The following is a 15,914-nucleotide window of genomic DNA, read 5'->3' on the forward strand; positions in this document are numbered from 1 at the left end:
GGTTTCCGTTTAGTAATTGGCTATCGACCTGCCACATACGACGAGCGTTGGCGCCGATGTAATAGGATGCCACTTTCCTCCTATTATATTGTCCTTTCACATGTTTGATGTCTCATCGGCTGTTGTAGCTGGTTTTCTTGAATGTGTCCCGTTCCTTATAAACTGTTGCTCTAGCCTTTAGCCCAGTGTGGCTATTGTCTGAAATCAATGTAATCCGTGGTTTTTGATTTGGATACGTTCTGATAGTCACTGTGGGAAGACATCGTCTATGCTCTCTGTGACGGTTGTGCTGAACTCCTCAATGTTATCGGATGTATCCCAGGAACATATCCCAGTCCGTACTAGTAAAACAGTCCTGTAGCCTCACTTCTGCTTCATCCAACCACTTCTGTATTGAGCACATCACTGGTACTTCCTGTTTGAGCTTTTGTTTGTAAACAGGAAGCAAGAGTTTTATTTGTATGTTTTATTTTACCTTTATTTAACCAGGGAAGGCAGTTAAAAAAAAAATCTTATTTACAATGACGGCCTACCAAAAGGCAAAAGTCCTCCTGCGATGACGGGGGGCTGGGATAAAAAAATAAAAATATAGGACAAAAACACACATAAAGACACACCACAACACTACATAAAGAGATATTATGACAATGGAGTCAATGGTCAGATGGTCGTGGTCACATCTGTCGAAGGGAGGACGGAGGAGGGCCTTGTATGTATTTCTGTGGGTAGAATATAAGTGGTCTACAGTTTCTGTCCCTCCAGTGATGCAAAAAGACGTGTTTGGTAGAAGGGATCTAGGATAGTTTTAAGTCTCTGAGTTAGTCTCTGAGTTAGTCTCTGCCCACCAGAAACGTTGCCTCTGGGTGAGCGGTCTCTTTGTTTGTTTATGGCCCCATACAGTTCGTTGAGACCAGAGTGGTGTTGGCTTGGGGAGGGATGTAGACTGCCGTGATAATTACGGATGAGAACTCTCTTGGTACATACAAGGGTCTGCAGTTTACCATGAGGTATTCTATATCAGGTAGATTAAAGGGTCTACAGTTTACCATGAGGTATTCTATATCAGGTAGATTAAAGGGTCTACAGTTTACCATGAGGTATTCTATATCAGGTAGATTAAGGGGTCTACAGTTTACCATGAAGTATTCTATATCAGGTAGATTAAGGGGTCTGCAGTTTACCATGAGGTATTCTATATCAGGTAGATTAAGGGGTCTACAGTTTACCATGAGGTATTCTATATCAGGTAGATTAAGGGGTCTACAGTTTACCATGAGGTATTCTATATCAGGTAGATTAAGGGGTCTGCAGTTTACCATGAGGTATTCTATATCAGGTAGATTAAGGGGTCTACAGTTTACCATGAGGTATTCTATATCAGGTAGATTAAGGGGTCTACAGTTTACCATGAGGTATTCTATATCAGGTAGATTAAGGGGTCTGCAGTTTACCATGAGGTATTCTATATCAGGTAGATTAAGGGGTCTACAGTTTACCATGAGGTATTCTATATCAGGTAGATTAAGGGGTCTACAGTTTACCATGAGGTATTCTATATCAGGTAGATTAAGGGGTCTGCAGTTTACCATGAGGTATTCTATATCAGGTAGATTAAGGGGTCTACAGTTTACCATGAGGTATTCTATATCAGGTAGATTAAAGGGTCTATATCAGGTAGATTAAGGGGTCTACAGTTTACCATGAGGTATTCTATATCAGGTAGATTAAGGGGTCTACAGTTTACCATGAGGTATTCTATATCAGGTAGATTAAAGGGTCTATATCAGGTAGATTAAGGGGTCTGCAGTTTACCATGAGGTATTCTATATCAGGTAGATTAAAGGGTCTATATAAGGTAGATTAAGGGGTCTGCAGTTTACCATGAGGTATTCTATATCAGGTAGATTAAAGGGTCTATATCAGGTAGATTAAGGGGTCTACAGTTTACCATGAGGTATTCTATATCAGGTAGATTAAGGGGTCTGCAGTTTACCATGAGGTATTCTATATCAGGTAGATTAAGGGGTCTACAGTTTACCATGAGGTATTCTATATCAGGTAGATTAAAGGGTCTATATCAGGTAGATTAAGGGGTCTGCAGTTTACCATGAGGTATTCTATATCAGGTAGATTAAAGGGTCTATATCAAGTAGATTAAGGGGTCTACAGTTTACCATGAGGTATTCTATATCAGGTAGATTAAGGGGTCTATATCAGGTAGATTAAGGGGTCTGCAGTTTACCATGAGGTATTCTATATCAGGTAGATTAAGGGGTCTACAGTTTACCATGAGGTATTCTATATCAGGTAGATTAAAGGGTCTATATCAGGTAGATTAAGGGGTCTACAGTTTACCATGAGGTATTCTATATCAAGTAGATTAAGGGGTCTGCAGTTTACCATGAGGTATTCTATATCAGGTAGATTAAAGGGTCTACAGTTTACCATGAGGTATTCTATATCAGGTAGATTAAAGGGTCTATATCAGGTAGATTAAGGGGTCTGCAGTTTACCATGAGGTATTCTATATCAGGTAGATTAAAGGGTCTATATAAGGTAGATTAAGGGGTCTGCAGTTTACCATGAGGTATTCTATATCAGGTAGATTAAAGGGTCTATATCAGGTAGATTAAGGGGTCTACAGTTTACCATGAGGTATTCTATATCAGGTAGATTAAGGGGTCTGCAGTTTACCATGAGGTATTCTATATCAGGTAGATTAAAGGGTCTATATAAGGTAGATTAAGGGGTCTGCAGTTTACCATGAGGTATTCTATATCAGGTAGATTAAAGGGTCTATATCAGGTAGATTAAGGGGTCTACAGTTTACCATGAGGTATTCTATATCAGGTAGATTAAGGGGTCTGCAGTTTACCATGAGGTATTCTATATCAGGTAGATTAAGGGGTCTACAGTTTACCATGAGGTATTCTATATCAGGTAGATTAAGGGGTCTACAGTTTACCATGAGGTATTCTATATCAGGTAGATTAAAGGGTCTATATCAGGTAGATTAAGGGGTCTACAGTTTACCATGAGGTATTCTATATCAGGTAGATTAAGGGGTCTGCAGTTTACCATGAGGTATTCTATATCAGGTAGATTAAGGGGTCTACAGTTTACCATGAGGTATTCTATATCAGGTAGATTAAAGGGTCTATATCAGGTAGATTAAGGGGTCTGCAGTTTACCATGAGGTATTCTATATCAGGTAGATTAAAGAGTCTATATCAGGTAGATTAAGGGGTCTACAGTTTACCATGAGGTATTCTATATCAGGTAGATTAAGGGGTCTGCAGTTTACCATGAGGTATTCTATATCAGGTAGATTAAGGGGTCTACAGTTTACCATGAGGTATTCTATATTAGGTAGATTAAGGGGTCTACAGTTTACCATGAGGTATTCTATATCAGGTAGATTAAGGGGTCTGCAGTTTACCATGAGGTATTCTATATCAGGTAGATTAAGGGGTCTATATCAGGTAGATTAAGGGGTCTACAGTTTACCATGAGGTATTCTATATCAGGTAGATTAAGGGGTCTACAGTTTACCATGAGGTATTCTATATCAGGTAGATTAAGGGGTCTACAGTTTACCATGAGGTATTCTATATCAAGTAGATTAAAGGGTCTATATCAGGTAGATTAAGGGGTCTACAGTTTACCATGAGGTATTCTATATCAGGTAGATTAAGGGGTCTGCAGTTTACCATGAGGTATTCTATATCAGGTAGATTAAGGGGTCTACAGTTTACCATGAGGTATTCTATATCAGGTAGATTAAAGGGTCTATATCAGGTAGATTAAGGGGTCTACAGTTTACCATGAGGTATTCTATATCAGGTAGATTAAGGGGTCTACAGTTTACCATTAGGTATTCTATATCAGGTAGATTAAAGGGTCTATATCAGGTAGATTAAGGGGTCTACAGTTTACCATGAGGTATTCTATATCAGGTAGATTAAGGGGTCTGCAGTTTACCATGAGGTATTCTATATCAGGTAGATTAAAGGGTCTATATAAGGTAGATTAAGGGGTCTGCAGTTTACCATGAGGTATTCTATATCAGGTAGATTAAAGGGTCTATATCAGGTAGATTAAGGGGTCTGCAGTTTACCATGAGGTATTCTATATCAGGTAGATTAAGGGGTCTACAGTTTACCATGAGGTATTCTATATCAGGTAGATTAAAGGGTCTACAGTTTACCATGAGGTATTCTATATCAGGTAGATTAAAGGGTCTATATCAGGTAGATTAAGGGGTCTACAGTTTACCATGAGGTATTCTATATCAGGTAGATTAAGGGGTCTACAGTTTACCATGAGGTATTCTATATCAGGTAGATTAAGGGGTCTATATCAGGTAGATTAAGGGGTCTGCAGTTTACCATGAGGTATTCTATATCAGGTAGATTAAGGGGTCTGCAGTTTACCATGAGGTATTCTATATCAGGTAGATTAAGGGGTCTACAGTTTACCATGAGGTATTCTATATCAGGTAGATTAAGGGGTCTACAGTTTACCATGAGGTATTCTATATCAGGTAGATTAAGGGGTCTACAGTTTACCATGAGGTATTCTATATCAGGTAGATTAAAGGGTCTATATCAGGTAGATTAAGGGGTCTGCAGTTTACCATGAGGTTTTCTATATCAGGTAGATTAAGGGGTCTACAGTTTAACACTCGAAGCTGCACACAAGTTGTTATTTATGAAAAAACACACTTGAAGTCATATTTGAAGTAAAAAATCGAGTTTAGTAACTGTCGATCTGATGTCCAGAAGTGCTTGGTGGTCACATGATAATACTAACTTTTTGTATAAGAAAATAAAGAGAAACGCGATAAAAGTTGTACAATGTTGCCCTTCTCCGTCTCCACTGTCTTTTAAAAACGTCCATCCCTCAGCGTTGTGTTGGGCAGCTGTCAGACAGAGCTGCAGTATTTGGGGCAGCTGTCAGACAGAGCTGCAGTATTTGGGGCAGCTGTCAGACAGAGCTGCAGTATTTGGGGCAGCTGTCAGACAGAGCTGCAGTATTTGGGGCAGCTGTCAGACAGAGCTGCAGTATTTGGGGCAGCTGTCAGACAGAGCTGCAGTATTTGGGGCAGCTGTCAGACAGAGCTGCAGTATTTGGGGCAGCTGTCAGACAGAGCTGCAGTATTTGGGGCAGCTGTCAGACAGAGCTGCAGTATTTGGGGCAGCTGTCAGTCAGAGCTGCAGTATTTGGGGCAGCATTGTGTTGGGCAGCTGTCAGACAGAGCTGCAGTATTTGGGGCAGCTGTCAGACAGAGCTGCAGTATTTGGGGAAGATTTCATTAGGCACACAGAGCAGTGGATACACGGCCTGTCCTCATCTCCTCACCCCATCGTCATTCTCCTGCACCTCCCTGCTCCACTCTCTCTCCCATGATTCATCTTCTCTCCTTCTCTGATGATGATCCTTTCTGTTTCATTTCAGTGTTTCACTGTTTCATCACTTCCTTGCACTGAAGTCTTGTCTTTGTGGAAAACACTCCAATCAGAAGCATGTGTTCTTTATCTATGACCAATCTTGTTCTGTCTTTAACTAACTCCTCCCCTTCACAGCCCTGGCTGAAGGACTTTCTAATCTACCATTCTGTTTCTGTCGCTGAATGTAACCTGCCGACTCATCCTATGTTACTTTCCTCCTTTCTTTCTCTCTGTCCTTTTCGCTTTCTGCCCGTCTTTCTTTCTTTCTTTCTTTCTCTGTCTCTCTCTCTACTTGGCCTCTTTCTCTGTCCTTTTCTCTCTGTCCCCCCCCTAGTGTTCTGTTCCCCAGCCGTGTCTCCAGAGCTCCCTCCTCGTTACCTGCTGGGTCAGGGCCAGAGACCCAACACCATCACACACGTCTGCTGGTACCGCAACCAGAACCTCTCACTCACTGATTATCTGCGCATGAACCAGGTACCACACTAGCAGAACCATGTTCCAGACTGTAGAACCAGGTACCAGACTAGAACCATACTTGAACCATGTTATAACCAGGTACCAGACTAGAACCAGGTACCAGACTAGAACAATACTAGAACCCAGTACCAGACTAGAACCAGGTACCATGGTAGAATCAAGTGCCAGAATACAACCATGGAAGAACCAGGTACCAGACTACAACCATACTAGGACCAGGTACCAGACTAGAACCATACTAGGACCAGGTACCAGACTAGAACCATACTAGGACCAGGTACCAGACTAGAACCAGCCTAGAACCAGATACCAGACTAGAGCCATGGTAGAACCAGGGATGTGACTTGAACCAGGTACCAGACTAGAAGCAGGTACCAGACTAGAACCAGGTACCAGACTACAACCATGGTAGAACCAGGTACCAGACTACAACCATGGTAGAACCAGGTACCAGACTAGAACCAGGTACCAGACTAGAACCAGGTACCAGACTAGAAGCAGGTACCAGACTAGAACCAGATGAGAAGCAGGTACCAGACTAGAAGCAGGTACCAGACTAGAACCAGATGAGAAGCAGGTACCAGACTAGAACCAGGTACAAGACTAGAACCATGGTAGAACCATGTACCAGACTAGAACCACGGTAGAACCATGTACCAGACTAGAACCACGGTAGAACCATGTACCAGACTAGAACCACGGTAGAACCATGTACCAGACTAGAACCATGTACCAGACTAGAACCAGATACCAGACTAGAACAAGGTGCCATACAAGAAGCAGGTACCATTCTAGAACCAAGTACCAGACTAGAACCATGGTAAAGCCAGGTACCAAACTAGAACCGCACCAGACTGGTACCAGACTAGAACCACGCTAGAACCAGGTACCAGACTAGAACCATGCTAGAACAAGGTACCAGACTAGAACCAAAAAAGAACCAGGGACCAGACTGCAACCATGCTAGAACCAGGTACCAGACTGCAACCATGCTAGAACTATGGTAGAACCAGGTACCATACTAGAACCGTACCAGACTGGAACCAGACTAGAACAATGATAGAACCAGGTACCAGCCCTGAACCATACTAGAACGAGGTACCAGACTAGAGCCGTGGTAGAACCATTCCAGACTAGAACCATGTACCAAACTAGAACCATACTAGAACCAGATATCAGACTAGAACCTTACTAGAACCATGGTATAACCAGGTGCAAGACTAGAACCGTGGTAGAACCAGGTGCAAGACTAGAACCGTGGTAGACCCAGGTACCAGACTAGAACCTTACTAGAACCACGTACCAGGCTACAAACATACACCAGACTAGAACCGAGTACCCGACTAGAACCATAGCAGAACAACGGTAGAACCAGGTACCAGACTAGAACCTTACTAGATCCAGGTACCAGACTACAACCAAGTACCAGAGTAGAACCATGGTAGAACCAGGAAACCCACTAGAACCATGATAGAACCAGGTACCAGACTTGGACCAGGTACCAGACTAGAACCATGGTAGAATCATAACAGAGCCAGGGTAGAAGCAGGTACCAGACTAGAACAAAGGTAGTACCAGGTACAAGACTAGAACCATGGTAGAACCATCCTAGAACCAGGTACCAGACTAGAAATATACACCAGACTCGAACCATGGTAGAACCAGGTACCAGACTAGAACCATTCCAGGGTAGAACCAGGTACCAGACTAGATCCATGGTAGAACCATACCAGAACCAGGGAAGCACCAGGTACCAGATTAGAATAATGGTAGAACCAGGTACCAGACTAGAACCATACCAGAACCAGGTACCAGACTAGAACAATGGTAGAACCAGGTACAAGACTGGAATCATACTATAGCCATTCTAGAACCAGTTACAACCATGGTAGAACCAGGTACCTGACTAGAACCATGGTAGAACCAGGTACCAGACTAGAACCACATACCATACTAGAACCAGGTACCAGACTAGAACCATGGTAGAACCAGGTACCTGACTTGAACCACATACCATACTAGAACCAGGTACCAGACTAGAACCATGGTAGAACCAGGCACTAGTAGAACCATGATTGAAATAATTACCAAACTGATGATAGAACCACAGTACAATTTTAACAGGGAGATGCCAAATGATACATACAGTTTACTGATCTGCAGTGTTGGGGAAGCTACTCTGAAAATATAGTTTACCAAGCTTCAATTACTTCTCACTGGAAGAAGATAATCTACACTAAAGCTACCCCTAAGAAAAAAATATAGTTTACCAAGCTTCAATTACTTCTCACTGGAAGAAGATAATCTACACTAAAGCTACCCCTAAGAAAAAAATATAGTTTACTTAACTAAAGTTACTTTGAAAAAGTAGTTCACTATATCCAAACTACTTTGTTAAAAAAAAAATTATATGAAAAATCTGAAATGTCAGGCTACAAATCACAAGGACAGATCCCTTTGGGGTCATATGTTAACAGAATGTGGAATTTAGCCTATTAAACAGAAAAACTCCAGCGCCTTCAGAAGGTATTCACACCCCTTGACTATTTACACATTTTGTTGTTACAACCTGAATGAAAAAATGTATTAATTTGAGATTGTTTGTCATTGACCTACACACAATAACCCATAATGTCAAAGTGGAATTATGTTTTTAGATGTTTTTACAGATTCATTAAAAATTAAAAGCTCAACTGTCAATAAGTATTCAACCCCTTTTGTTATGGTAAGCCTAAATAGGTTCAGGAGTAAAAATTTGCATAAGTCACATAAGTTGCATGAACTCACTCTGTGTCTAATAATAGTGTTTAACATGATTTTTGAATGACCACCTCATCTCTGTACCCTACACATACAATTATCTATAAGGTCCCTCGTCGAGCTGTGAATTTCAAACAGAAATTCAACCACAAAGACCATGGAGGTTTTCCAATGCCTCGCAAAGAAGGGCACCTATTGGTAGATGGGTAAAAAAATCAGCAAATATTGAATATCTCTTTTGAGCATGGTCAAGTTATTATACTTAACAAAAATATAAAACGCAACATGTAAAGTGTTGGTCCCATGTTCCATACGCACTACAAGCTTATTTCTCTCAAATGTTGTGCCCAAATTTGTTTGCATTCCTGTTAGTGCACATTACTCCTTTGCCAAGATAATCCATCCACCAGACAGGTGTGGCATATCAATAAGCTTATTAAACAGCATGATCATTACACAGGTGCCCCTTGTGCTGGGGACAATAAAAGGCCACTCTAAAATGTGCAGTTTTGTCACGCAACACAATGCCACAGATGTCTCCAGTTTTGAGAGAGTGTGCAATTGGAATGATCACTGCAGGAATGTCCACCAGAGCTGTTGCCAGATAAGGTTAATTTCTCTACCATAAGCCGCCTCAATGTCGTTTTTGAGAATTTGGCAGTGCGTCCAACCGGCCTAACAACCGCAGACCACGTGTATGGCGTCGTGTGGGCGAGTGGTTTGCTGATGTCAACTTTGTGAACAGAGTTGCCCCAATGTCACAACAAAGATACAGGCGTCCTTCCTAACTCAGTTGCCGGAGAGGAAGGCAACTGTTTAGGGATTTCATCATGAGGTCAATGGTGACTTTAAAACCGTTAAACCTTTAAATGGCTGAGAACTGAGGATGGATCAACATTGTAGTTACTTCACAATACTAACCTAATTGACAGAGTGAAAAGAAAGAAGCCTGTACAGAGGCACTAAAGTAAAACTGCAACAACAAAAAACTTTTTGTCCTGAATACAAAGTGTTATGTCTGGGGAAAATGTACTTTACTGAGCAGCACGCTCCATATTTTTAAGCATAGTGGTGGCTGCATCATGTTATGGGTATGCTTGTAATCGTTAAGGACTGGGGAGTTTTTCAGGATGAAAAAGAAACGGAATGGAGCTAAGCACAGGCAAAAATCCCAGAGGAAAACCTGGTTCAGTCTGCTTTCCAACAGACACTGGGAGACAAATTCACCTTTCAGCAGGACAATAACCTAAAACACAAGGTCAAATCTATACTGGAGTTACTTACCAAGATGACGGTGAATGTTTCTGAGTGGCCGAGTTACAGTTTTGACTTAAAGATACTTGAAAATCTATGGAAAGACCTGCAAAAGGTTGTCTATCAATGATCTAAAACCAATTTGACAGAACTTTTAAGAATTTTGAAAAGAATAATGGAAAAATGTTGCGCAATCCAGGTGTTTAAATCTCTTAAGTTGAGGGGTATGAATACATTCTGAAGGCACTGTATGTTTCAACTGAGAATTTGGCAAGTCTGTAGTTCCAGTAGTTAGCTACACCGCTACATGGTAAAAAAAACAACGTAATTGACTACTGAAAACTCAATCTAGATTTGAATTTTGTTCAACTAACACCAAGCTACTGCAAAAATGTAGTTAAATGACTTGAATTACAAGTAGTTCACTTCTCTTCAACACTGCTGACTGTCCTGTCCTTTCCGGTCCCGTCTTCAGAACCAGCTCTCAGGTTACCTCCTACGGAAATTCAAGAATAGCAATGGCTGGCAGAAGCTCTGGGTGGTCTTCACCAACTTCTGTCTGTTCTTTTACAAGACTCACCAGGTACTGGCCACACACACCGAACCCTGAACACACACTGAACATAACACAACACGGCTGGTAGAAGCTCTGGGTGGTTTTCACCAACTTCTGTTTTACAAGACTCACCAGGTACTGGCCTGGCGCAACACTTGGCTTTAATACTGCAGCTTGGCTTTTTTAAACAACCAATTTACATGTTAGTTGTACTGCAAATGCAGCCTAGATGCTTATAAATGTCTTGAGTCAGGCTCCTTTGCTGAGGCCAAATGTCCTCTGTTGGTTCTATGTTGAAGTGTTCCCTGGATGTTAAGGTATCCCAGCCAACTGTCTATTTCTGTGTGCAGGATGATTTCCCGCTGGCAAGCCTCCCGTTGCTAGGGTACACTGTGAGCAGCCCGGGAGAGTCAGACAGCATCCACAAGGAATACGTCTTCAAACTGCAGTTCAAGTCCCACGTTTATTTCTTCCGGGCGGAGAGCGAGTATACATTCGAGAGGTATAGTGACTGTTTCATTCATTATTTAACTCCTTCCAACAATGCATCATTATGATTCCAGAACATTTCCGGGACACGTTTTAATTGTAAAACTTGGCCGCAGTTTTTGGCTAACAGGTCAGTGTTAAGGAGATGGAGTGGTGCTTTGTGTTTACACTATGGCTGTAATTGCTCTGATGTCCTCTGTCTTTCTCTCACTCCCTCGCTCTCTCTTCCTCTTTCCACCCCCTCTCTCCTTCCCTCTGTTTCTCTCTGTTTCTCTCTCTGTTTCTCTCTGTTTCTTTCTCTCTCTGTTTCTCTCTCTCTGTTTCTCTCTCCTTCTTTCCACCCCCTCTCTCCTTCCCTCTGTTTCTCTCTGTTTCTCTCTCTGTTTCTCTCTGTTTCTTTCTCTCTCTGTTTCTCTCTCTCTGTTTCTCTCTCCTTCTTTCCACCCCCTCTCTCCTTCCCTCTGTTTCTCTCTGTTTCTCTCTCTGTTTCTCTCTGTTTCTTTCTCTCTCTGTTTCTCTCTCTCTGTTTCTCTCTCCTTCTTTCCACCCCCTCTCTCTCCTTCCCTCTGTTTCTCTCTCTCTCTCTCTCTCTCTCTCTCTGTTTCTCTCTCTCTCTCTGTTTCTCTCTCTCTCTGTTTCTCTCTCTCTCTCTGTTTCTCTCTCTCTCTCTGTTTCTCTCTCTCTCTCTGTTTCTCTCTCTCTCTCTCTCTCTCTCTCTCTCTCTCTCTGTCTGTTTCTCTCTCTCTGTTTCTCTCTCTCTCTCTGTTTCTCTCTCTCTCTCTGTTTCTCTCACTCCCTCCTCTCTACAGATGGATGGAGGTGATTAAGAGTGCAGCCAGTGCTACAGGCAGGATGAGTCTCCTCATACCTAAAGGTCCCCTGCAGATGAATGGGAACTAACTGCGCTCCTTGATCTGATCTACTGCGGCTTAGAAGCTTCTATCTAACCTGCGTCCCAGATGGAACCCTATTCCCTATATAATGCACTACTTTTGACCAGAGCCCTCGTCCCAAATGGCACCCTAGGGTCAGTCCTAGAGAGAAAAGGGCTGGGCCCAATAGACTCTGAGACAATACTGTATAATACCATCTCTCTCTCTCCTCTCTCCTCTCTCCTCTCTCCTCTCTCTCTCGTTCTCATTGGAATCATGTTAAAGTGGCACTCATGTCTTGGATTTATTTGGCAGAAAAGGGCTCAGTGAGTGACTGGAAGTTATTATATATATATATTTTTTAGATATATATATTCATTCTCTCCTTCTAGAATTGTCAACCATTGTTATGTGAGAATCTGTTGAAACAATGTATCAGCAGGGAACAGAATAACATTATGAATCCAGTAATTGGATACGTGGTTCAAGAGAGAAGGATATACAGTGCTATCACGATAAACAAGGATGCTCGAGGACATTCTGTCAAGGTTGAGTGTATACACTCAGCAGGCTGAGAAAGGGAACTAAAGCGGGACTCATAACCTTCTCACGGCAGCCAGTGTAAAACAACTACATCACAAAACATAGGCTTGGTTTCCCACACTCGGATTAAGTCTAGTCCTGGCCTAAAAAAGCATTTTAGATGGACAATCTCCTTTTGAAAGTGCTTTTTACTCCAGGACTAGACTTAATCTGTGTCCAGGACTAGACTTAATCTTTATCTGGAAAACCGTTTTATAGTGATTAATCTATCAGGTTATGTTCTAGAGAAGTTTATACAGCGTTAGTCTAAAGACTGTTGTTTCCTTTTAGCCAGTGAAAGCATTCTGCGGACGGTCGTTGTCGAGTGTGTATCGTGTCTTGTCTACACGAAGATACAGGTGTAGAAATGGAACTGGTAGGTGGAGGAGGGCAGTGATGATATACGGAGGTGCAGAGCTTGCAGGATTGATTTGACTAGGGACTGGGAAGGGTAACTAGCTGGAGAACAACCCCAGATACTTTCTTTATACCAGGTTTAAAATAGTTGTAGTGGAGGTAATTCTGGTCCAGGGTGTTATTTCTTCCACTAAGGAATTAGTGGAGGAATTAATGCCCTGGACCAGAGCTCTGGTACAGCAAGAGAGGTAGGGAGAGGTACCCAGTGAATGACCTTTTTTTTTATTATTTTTTTATTCATTGATAAAAGGCAGATAATATTGTATGTTGAAATGAGTTAGGAACACAAGCAGTCAATCTCCTTTTAGGATACTTCTGTAAAGGACTTGGAGGTATTATTCTGTTGTTTGAGAATTTCGTAGTTCTCATTTGTTCTGTTGTCACACTAAGGTATTCATGGCAATGGAGTTTAATCAAAAAATGGAGCAAAACGCACATTGTGTAAGGTACGTTTTCCATTGAAGTGTTTCAAGGGGTCATATATTCCTGTTAATAAATGTAAAAGTACTTTGTTGGCCCCAAGAGAGAAAAAACCTTGTTAATGAAGTTTTCCTATACTATCAATATGTAGTCCTATTTTATTTTCATACATTGACAATAGTCCAACCTAATTCTGGCTCTCATAACCTCAAATGTTAAAGTTAAACATACTTAAAGCATTTAATTGTTGTGTTATTGACTTATTATTAGTCAGTGTTGGCCAGTTCTACTGTTGTTGTCTGATTTCCTAGTTTTAAGGAGAAGAAGGAAGTCGGGAAGGAAGGTGCTACATTTGATGAATGTTTTGTTTGGCTTGCTGGGCTTGTATAGTTACTATCATGTGTTCTGGATTATAGTTATTTTAGCGTTTTTGTTGTTCATTTAACATAGGGAGGACGATGACCTCATAAAATAATATGCAGTGTATATCCTAATATCTAGTCTTTAAAGTTACAGATTCCATTCTAATATGTCGTTAAGGCTGAAGAGCTTGGATGCGTCCCAAATGGGATCCTATTCCCTATGGGCCATGTTCAAAAAGTAGTGCACTATAAAGAGAATAAAGATACCATTTGGGAGCATGTTAGAAGATGATCTGTAGTGGTATAACTGTTAGGTGATGCTGTATGTAGCGGGTCATGTGAGTATTGTGTTTAATAGGTGACTACAGGAGATCAGGACCTGTATATTCGTTGTCTTGGGAGTAGAGCTGATTTAGGATGAGGTTTTTTTAATCGTACGCATAAGAGGGGAGAATTTATCCTAGATTAGCACTCCTACTTTGAGACGCTAGATGCATACGGGCCCCTGATCTTGGCCGTTCGTCAGAAAGTCCCGTCCCCCCTCCCTTTCCCCCGTTACTGTCTACAGACCGTGGTCTCATGATATTGTCTTTCTGTCTCCAGAGTGATGGGGGCCAGTGAGATGTAGTCCTGTCATCTTCCTTTTGCCCTTGTTGGACTGGAAAGAATCGCAATGTTTAGGGCGCACCTATATCTCACCCCTATGTGTGTCCCAAATGGCGCTCTATTCCCTATATAGTGCACAACTTTTGACCAGGACCCATGGGGAATAGGGTGCCATTTTGAGATGCATCTATGATTTTTAAGGGGGGGGGGCACCTCTCTTAACTCCTATCCCAGTTCATCTCTCTGTGTTCAGGTGTGCTAACCAACCAAGGCCCCACTGGCCCCCCTGCTGTTCAAGTCTCCAGTCAGATGTTCTTCCTATTTATTGTGTAGCAGCATGTCATTGGAGCCCTTCTTGTTCCTGTATGTCATGCTTCTTTCTCCTGTTATTATTGCATTGAAAGGATAACAAATAAAGTTGAACAGATGTTAAACAACTTAGTCAGGTTTTCTTTTCAAACTATTTGCCTGTGTGCTTTTAGCCTGATACCCAACGATACAATATTTGGAAGGATGGCCCCCACGAGACTAGTTTGTCATCACCTGCAAATACTAATTTGTCATCACCTGCAAATACTAATTTGTCATCACCTGCAAATACTAGTTCGTCATCACCTGCAAATACTAGTTTGTCATCACCTGCAAGGTTACCTGTCCATCTGACGCTCTACCAAGGTTACCTGTCCCATCTGACGCTCTACCAAGGGTACCTGTCCCATCTGACGCTCTACCAAGGTGACCTGTCCCATCTGACGCTCTACCAAGGTTAGCTGTCCCATCTGACGCGCTACCAAGGGTACCTGTCCCATCTGACGCTCTACCAAGGTTACCTGTCCCATCTGACGCTCTACCAAGGTGACCTGTCCATCTGACGCTCTACCAAGGTTACCTGTCCCATCTGACGCGCTACCAAGGTTACCTGTCCATCTGACGCGCTACCAAGGTTACCTGTCCCATCTGACGCTCTACCAAGGTTACCTGTCCCATCTGACGCTCTACCAAGGTTACCTGTCCCATCTGACGCGCTACCAAGGTTAGCTGTCCCATCTGACGCGCTACCAAGGTTAGCTGTCCCATCTGACGCGCTACCAAGGTTAGCTGTCCCATCTGACGCGCTACCAAGGTTACCTGTCCATCTGACGCTCTCCCAAGGTTACCTGTCCCATCTGACGCTCTACCAAGGTTACCTGTCCCATCTGACGCTCTACCAAGGTTACCTGTCCATCTGACGCGTTACCAAGGTTACCTGTCCCATCTGACGCTCTACCAAGGTTACCTGTCCCATCTGACGCGCTACCAAGGTTACCTGTCCATCTGTCGCGCTACCAAGGTTACCTGTCCCATCTGACGCTCTACCAAGGTTACCTGTCCCATCTGTCGTGCTACCAATGTTACCTGTCCAGCTGACGCTCTACCAGAAGGTGGAAGTGATGGGCTGTTGACCTAATGCTCATGACTACTGCAGGTCCTTCTGTTCCCACTAGATGGCCAAGTTGCAAAGTTAATTTAAGGTGTGGGTTAGGCATAAGGTTAGCAATGTGGTTAGGATTCAGGTTAGGTTTTAAAAAATCTATTTTAAGATGAGAAATTGTAGAAGGCTTCCGACTTGTCCAGATAGTGATGGTCGTAGTGTTCCCATTGAGTGAAAACCTGGAAGAACAGAGAGAGA

The 15,914-nt window shown here is 42.4% G+C and overlaps 1 protein-coding gene and 1 long non-coding RNA gene across 9 annotated transcripts in view; both read left to right on the forward strand.

The window, feature by feature from the left end:
* The window catches only part of farp2 (FERM, RhoGEF and pleckstrin domain protein 2), a 93,731-nt gene extending 79,052 nt beyond the window's left edge, over positions 1–14,679 (forward strand). For 3 of the 5 annotated variants that reach the window (XM_045687961.1, XM_045687959.1, XM_045687962.1), the window contains exons 25-27: positions 10,417–10,524; positions 10,848–10,999; positions 11,796–14,679. In XM_045687961.1, coding sequence (XP_045543917.1) covers positions 10,417–10,524; positions 10,848–10,999; positions 11,796–11,886 — 351 coding nt within the window. In that variant the 3' untranslated portion in view covers positions 11,887–14,679. Of the gene's footprint in view, positions 1–5,784; positions 5,925–10,416; positions 10,525–10,847; positions 11,000–11,795 lie in introns of those variants that run through there. The other 2 variants (XM_045687960.1, XR_006756972.1) reach the window with 2 other exon arrangements.
* Positions 549–4,162, forward strand: LOC123724427 (uncharacterized). 4 transcript variants are annotated; one of them, XR_006756974.1, is made up of 4 exons: positions 549–1,021; positions 1,788–1,968; positions 2,557–2,850; positions 4,025–4,103. It is a non-coding gene; the product is annotated as an uncharacterized lncRNA (long non-coding RNA). The 4 variants fall into 4 exon arrangements; XR_006756976.1 differs by lacking the exon at positions 549–1,021 and adding an exon at positions 1,192–1,246 and having other exon boundaries at positions 1,856–1,968; XR_006756975.1 differs by lacking the exon at positions 549–1,021 and adding an exon at positions 4,138–4,162 and having other exon boundaries at positions 1,743–1,968; positions 4,025–4,069.
* Positions 14,680–15,914: the final 1,235 nt, after the last annotated feature.

This window comes from Salmo salar, chromosome ssa10 (assembly GCF_905237065.1).
Source record: "Salmo salar chromosome ssa10, Ssal_v3.1, whole genome shotgun sequence".
Taxonomy (NCBI): Eukaryota; Metazoa; Chordata; class Actinopteri; order Salmoniformes; family Salmonidae; genus Salmo; species Salmo salar.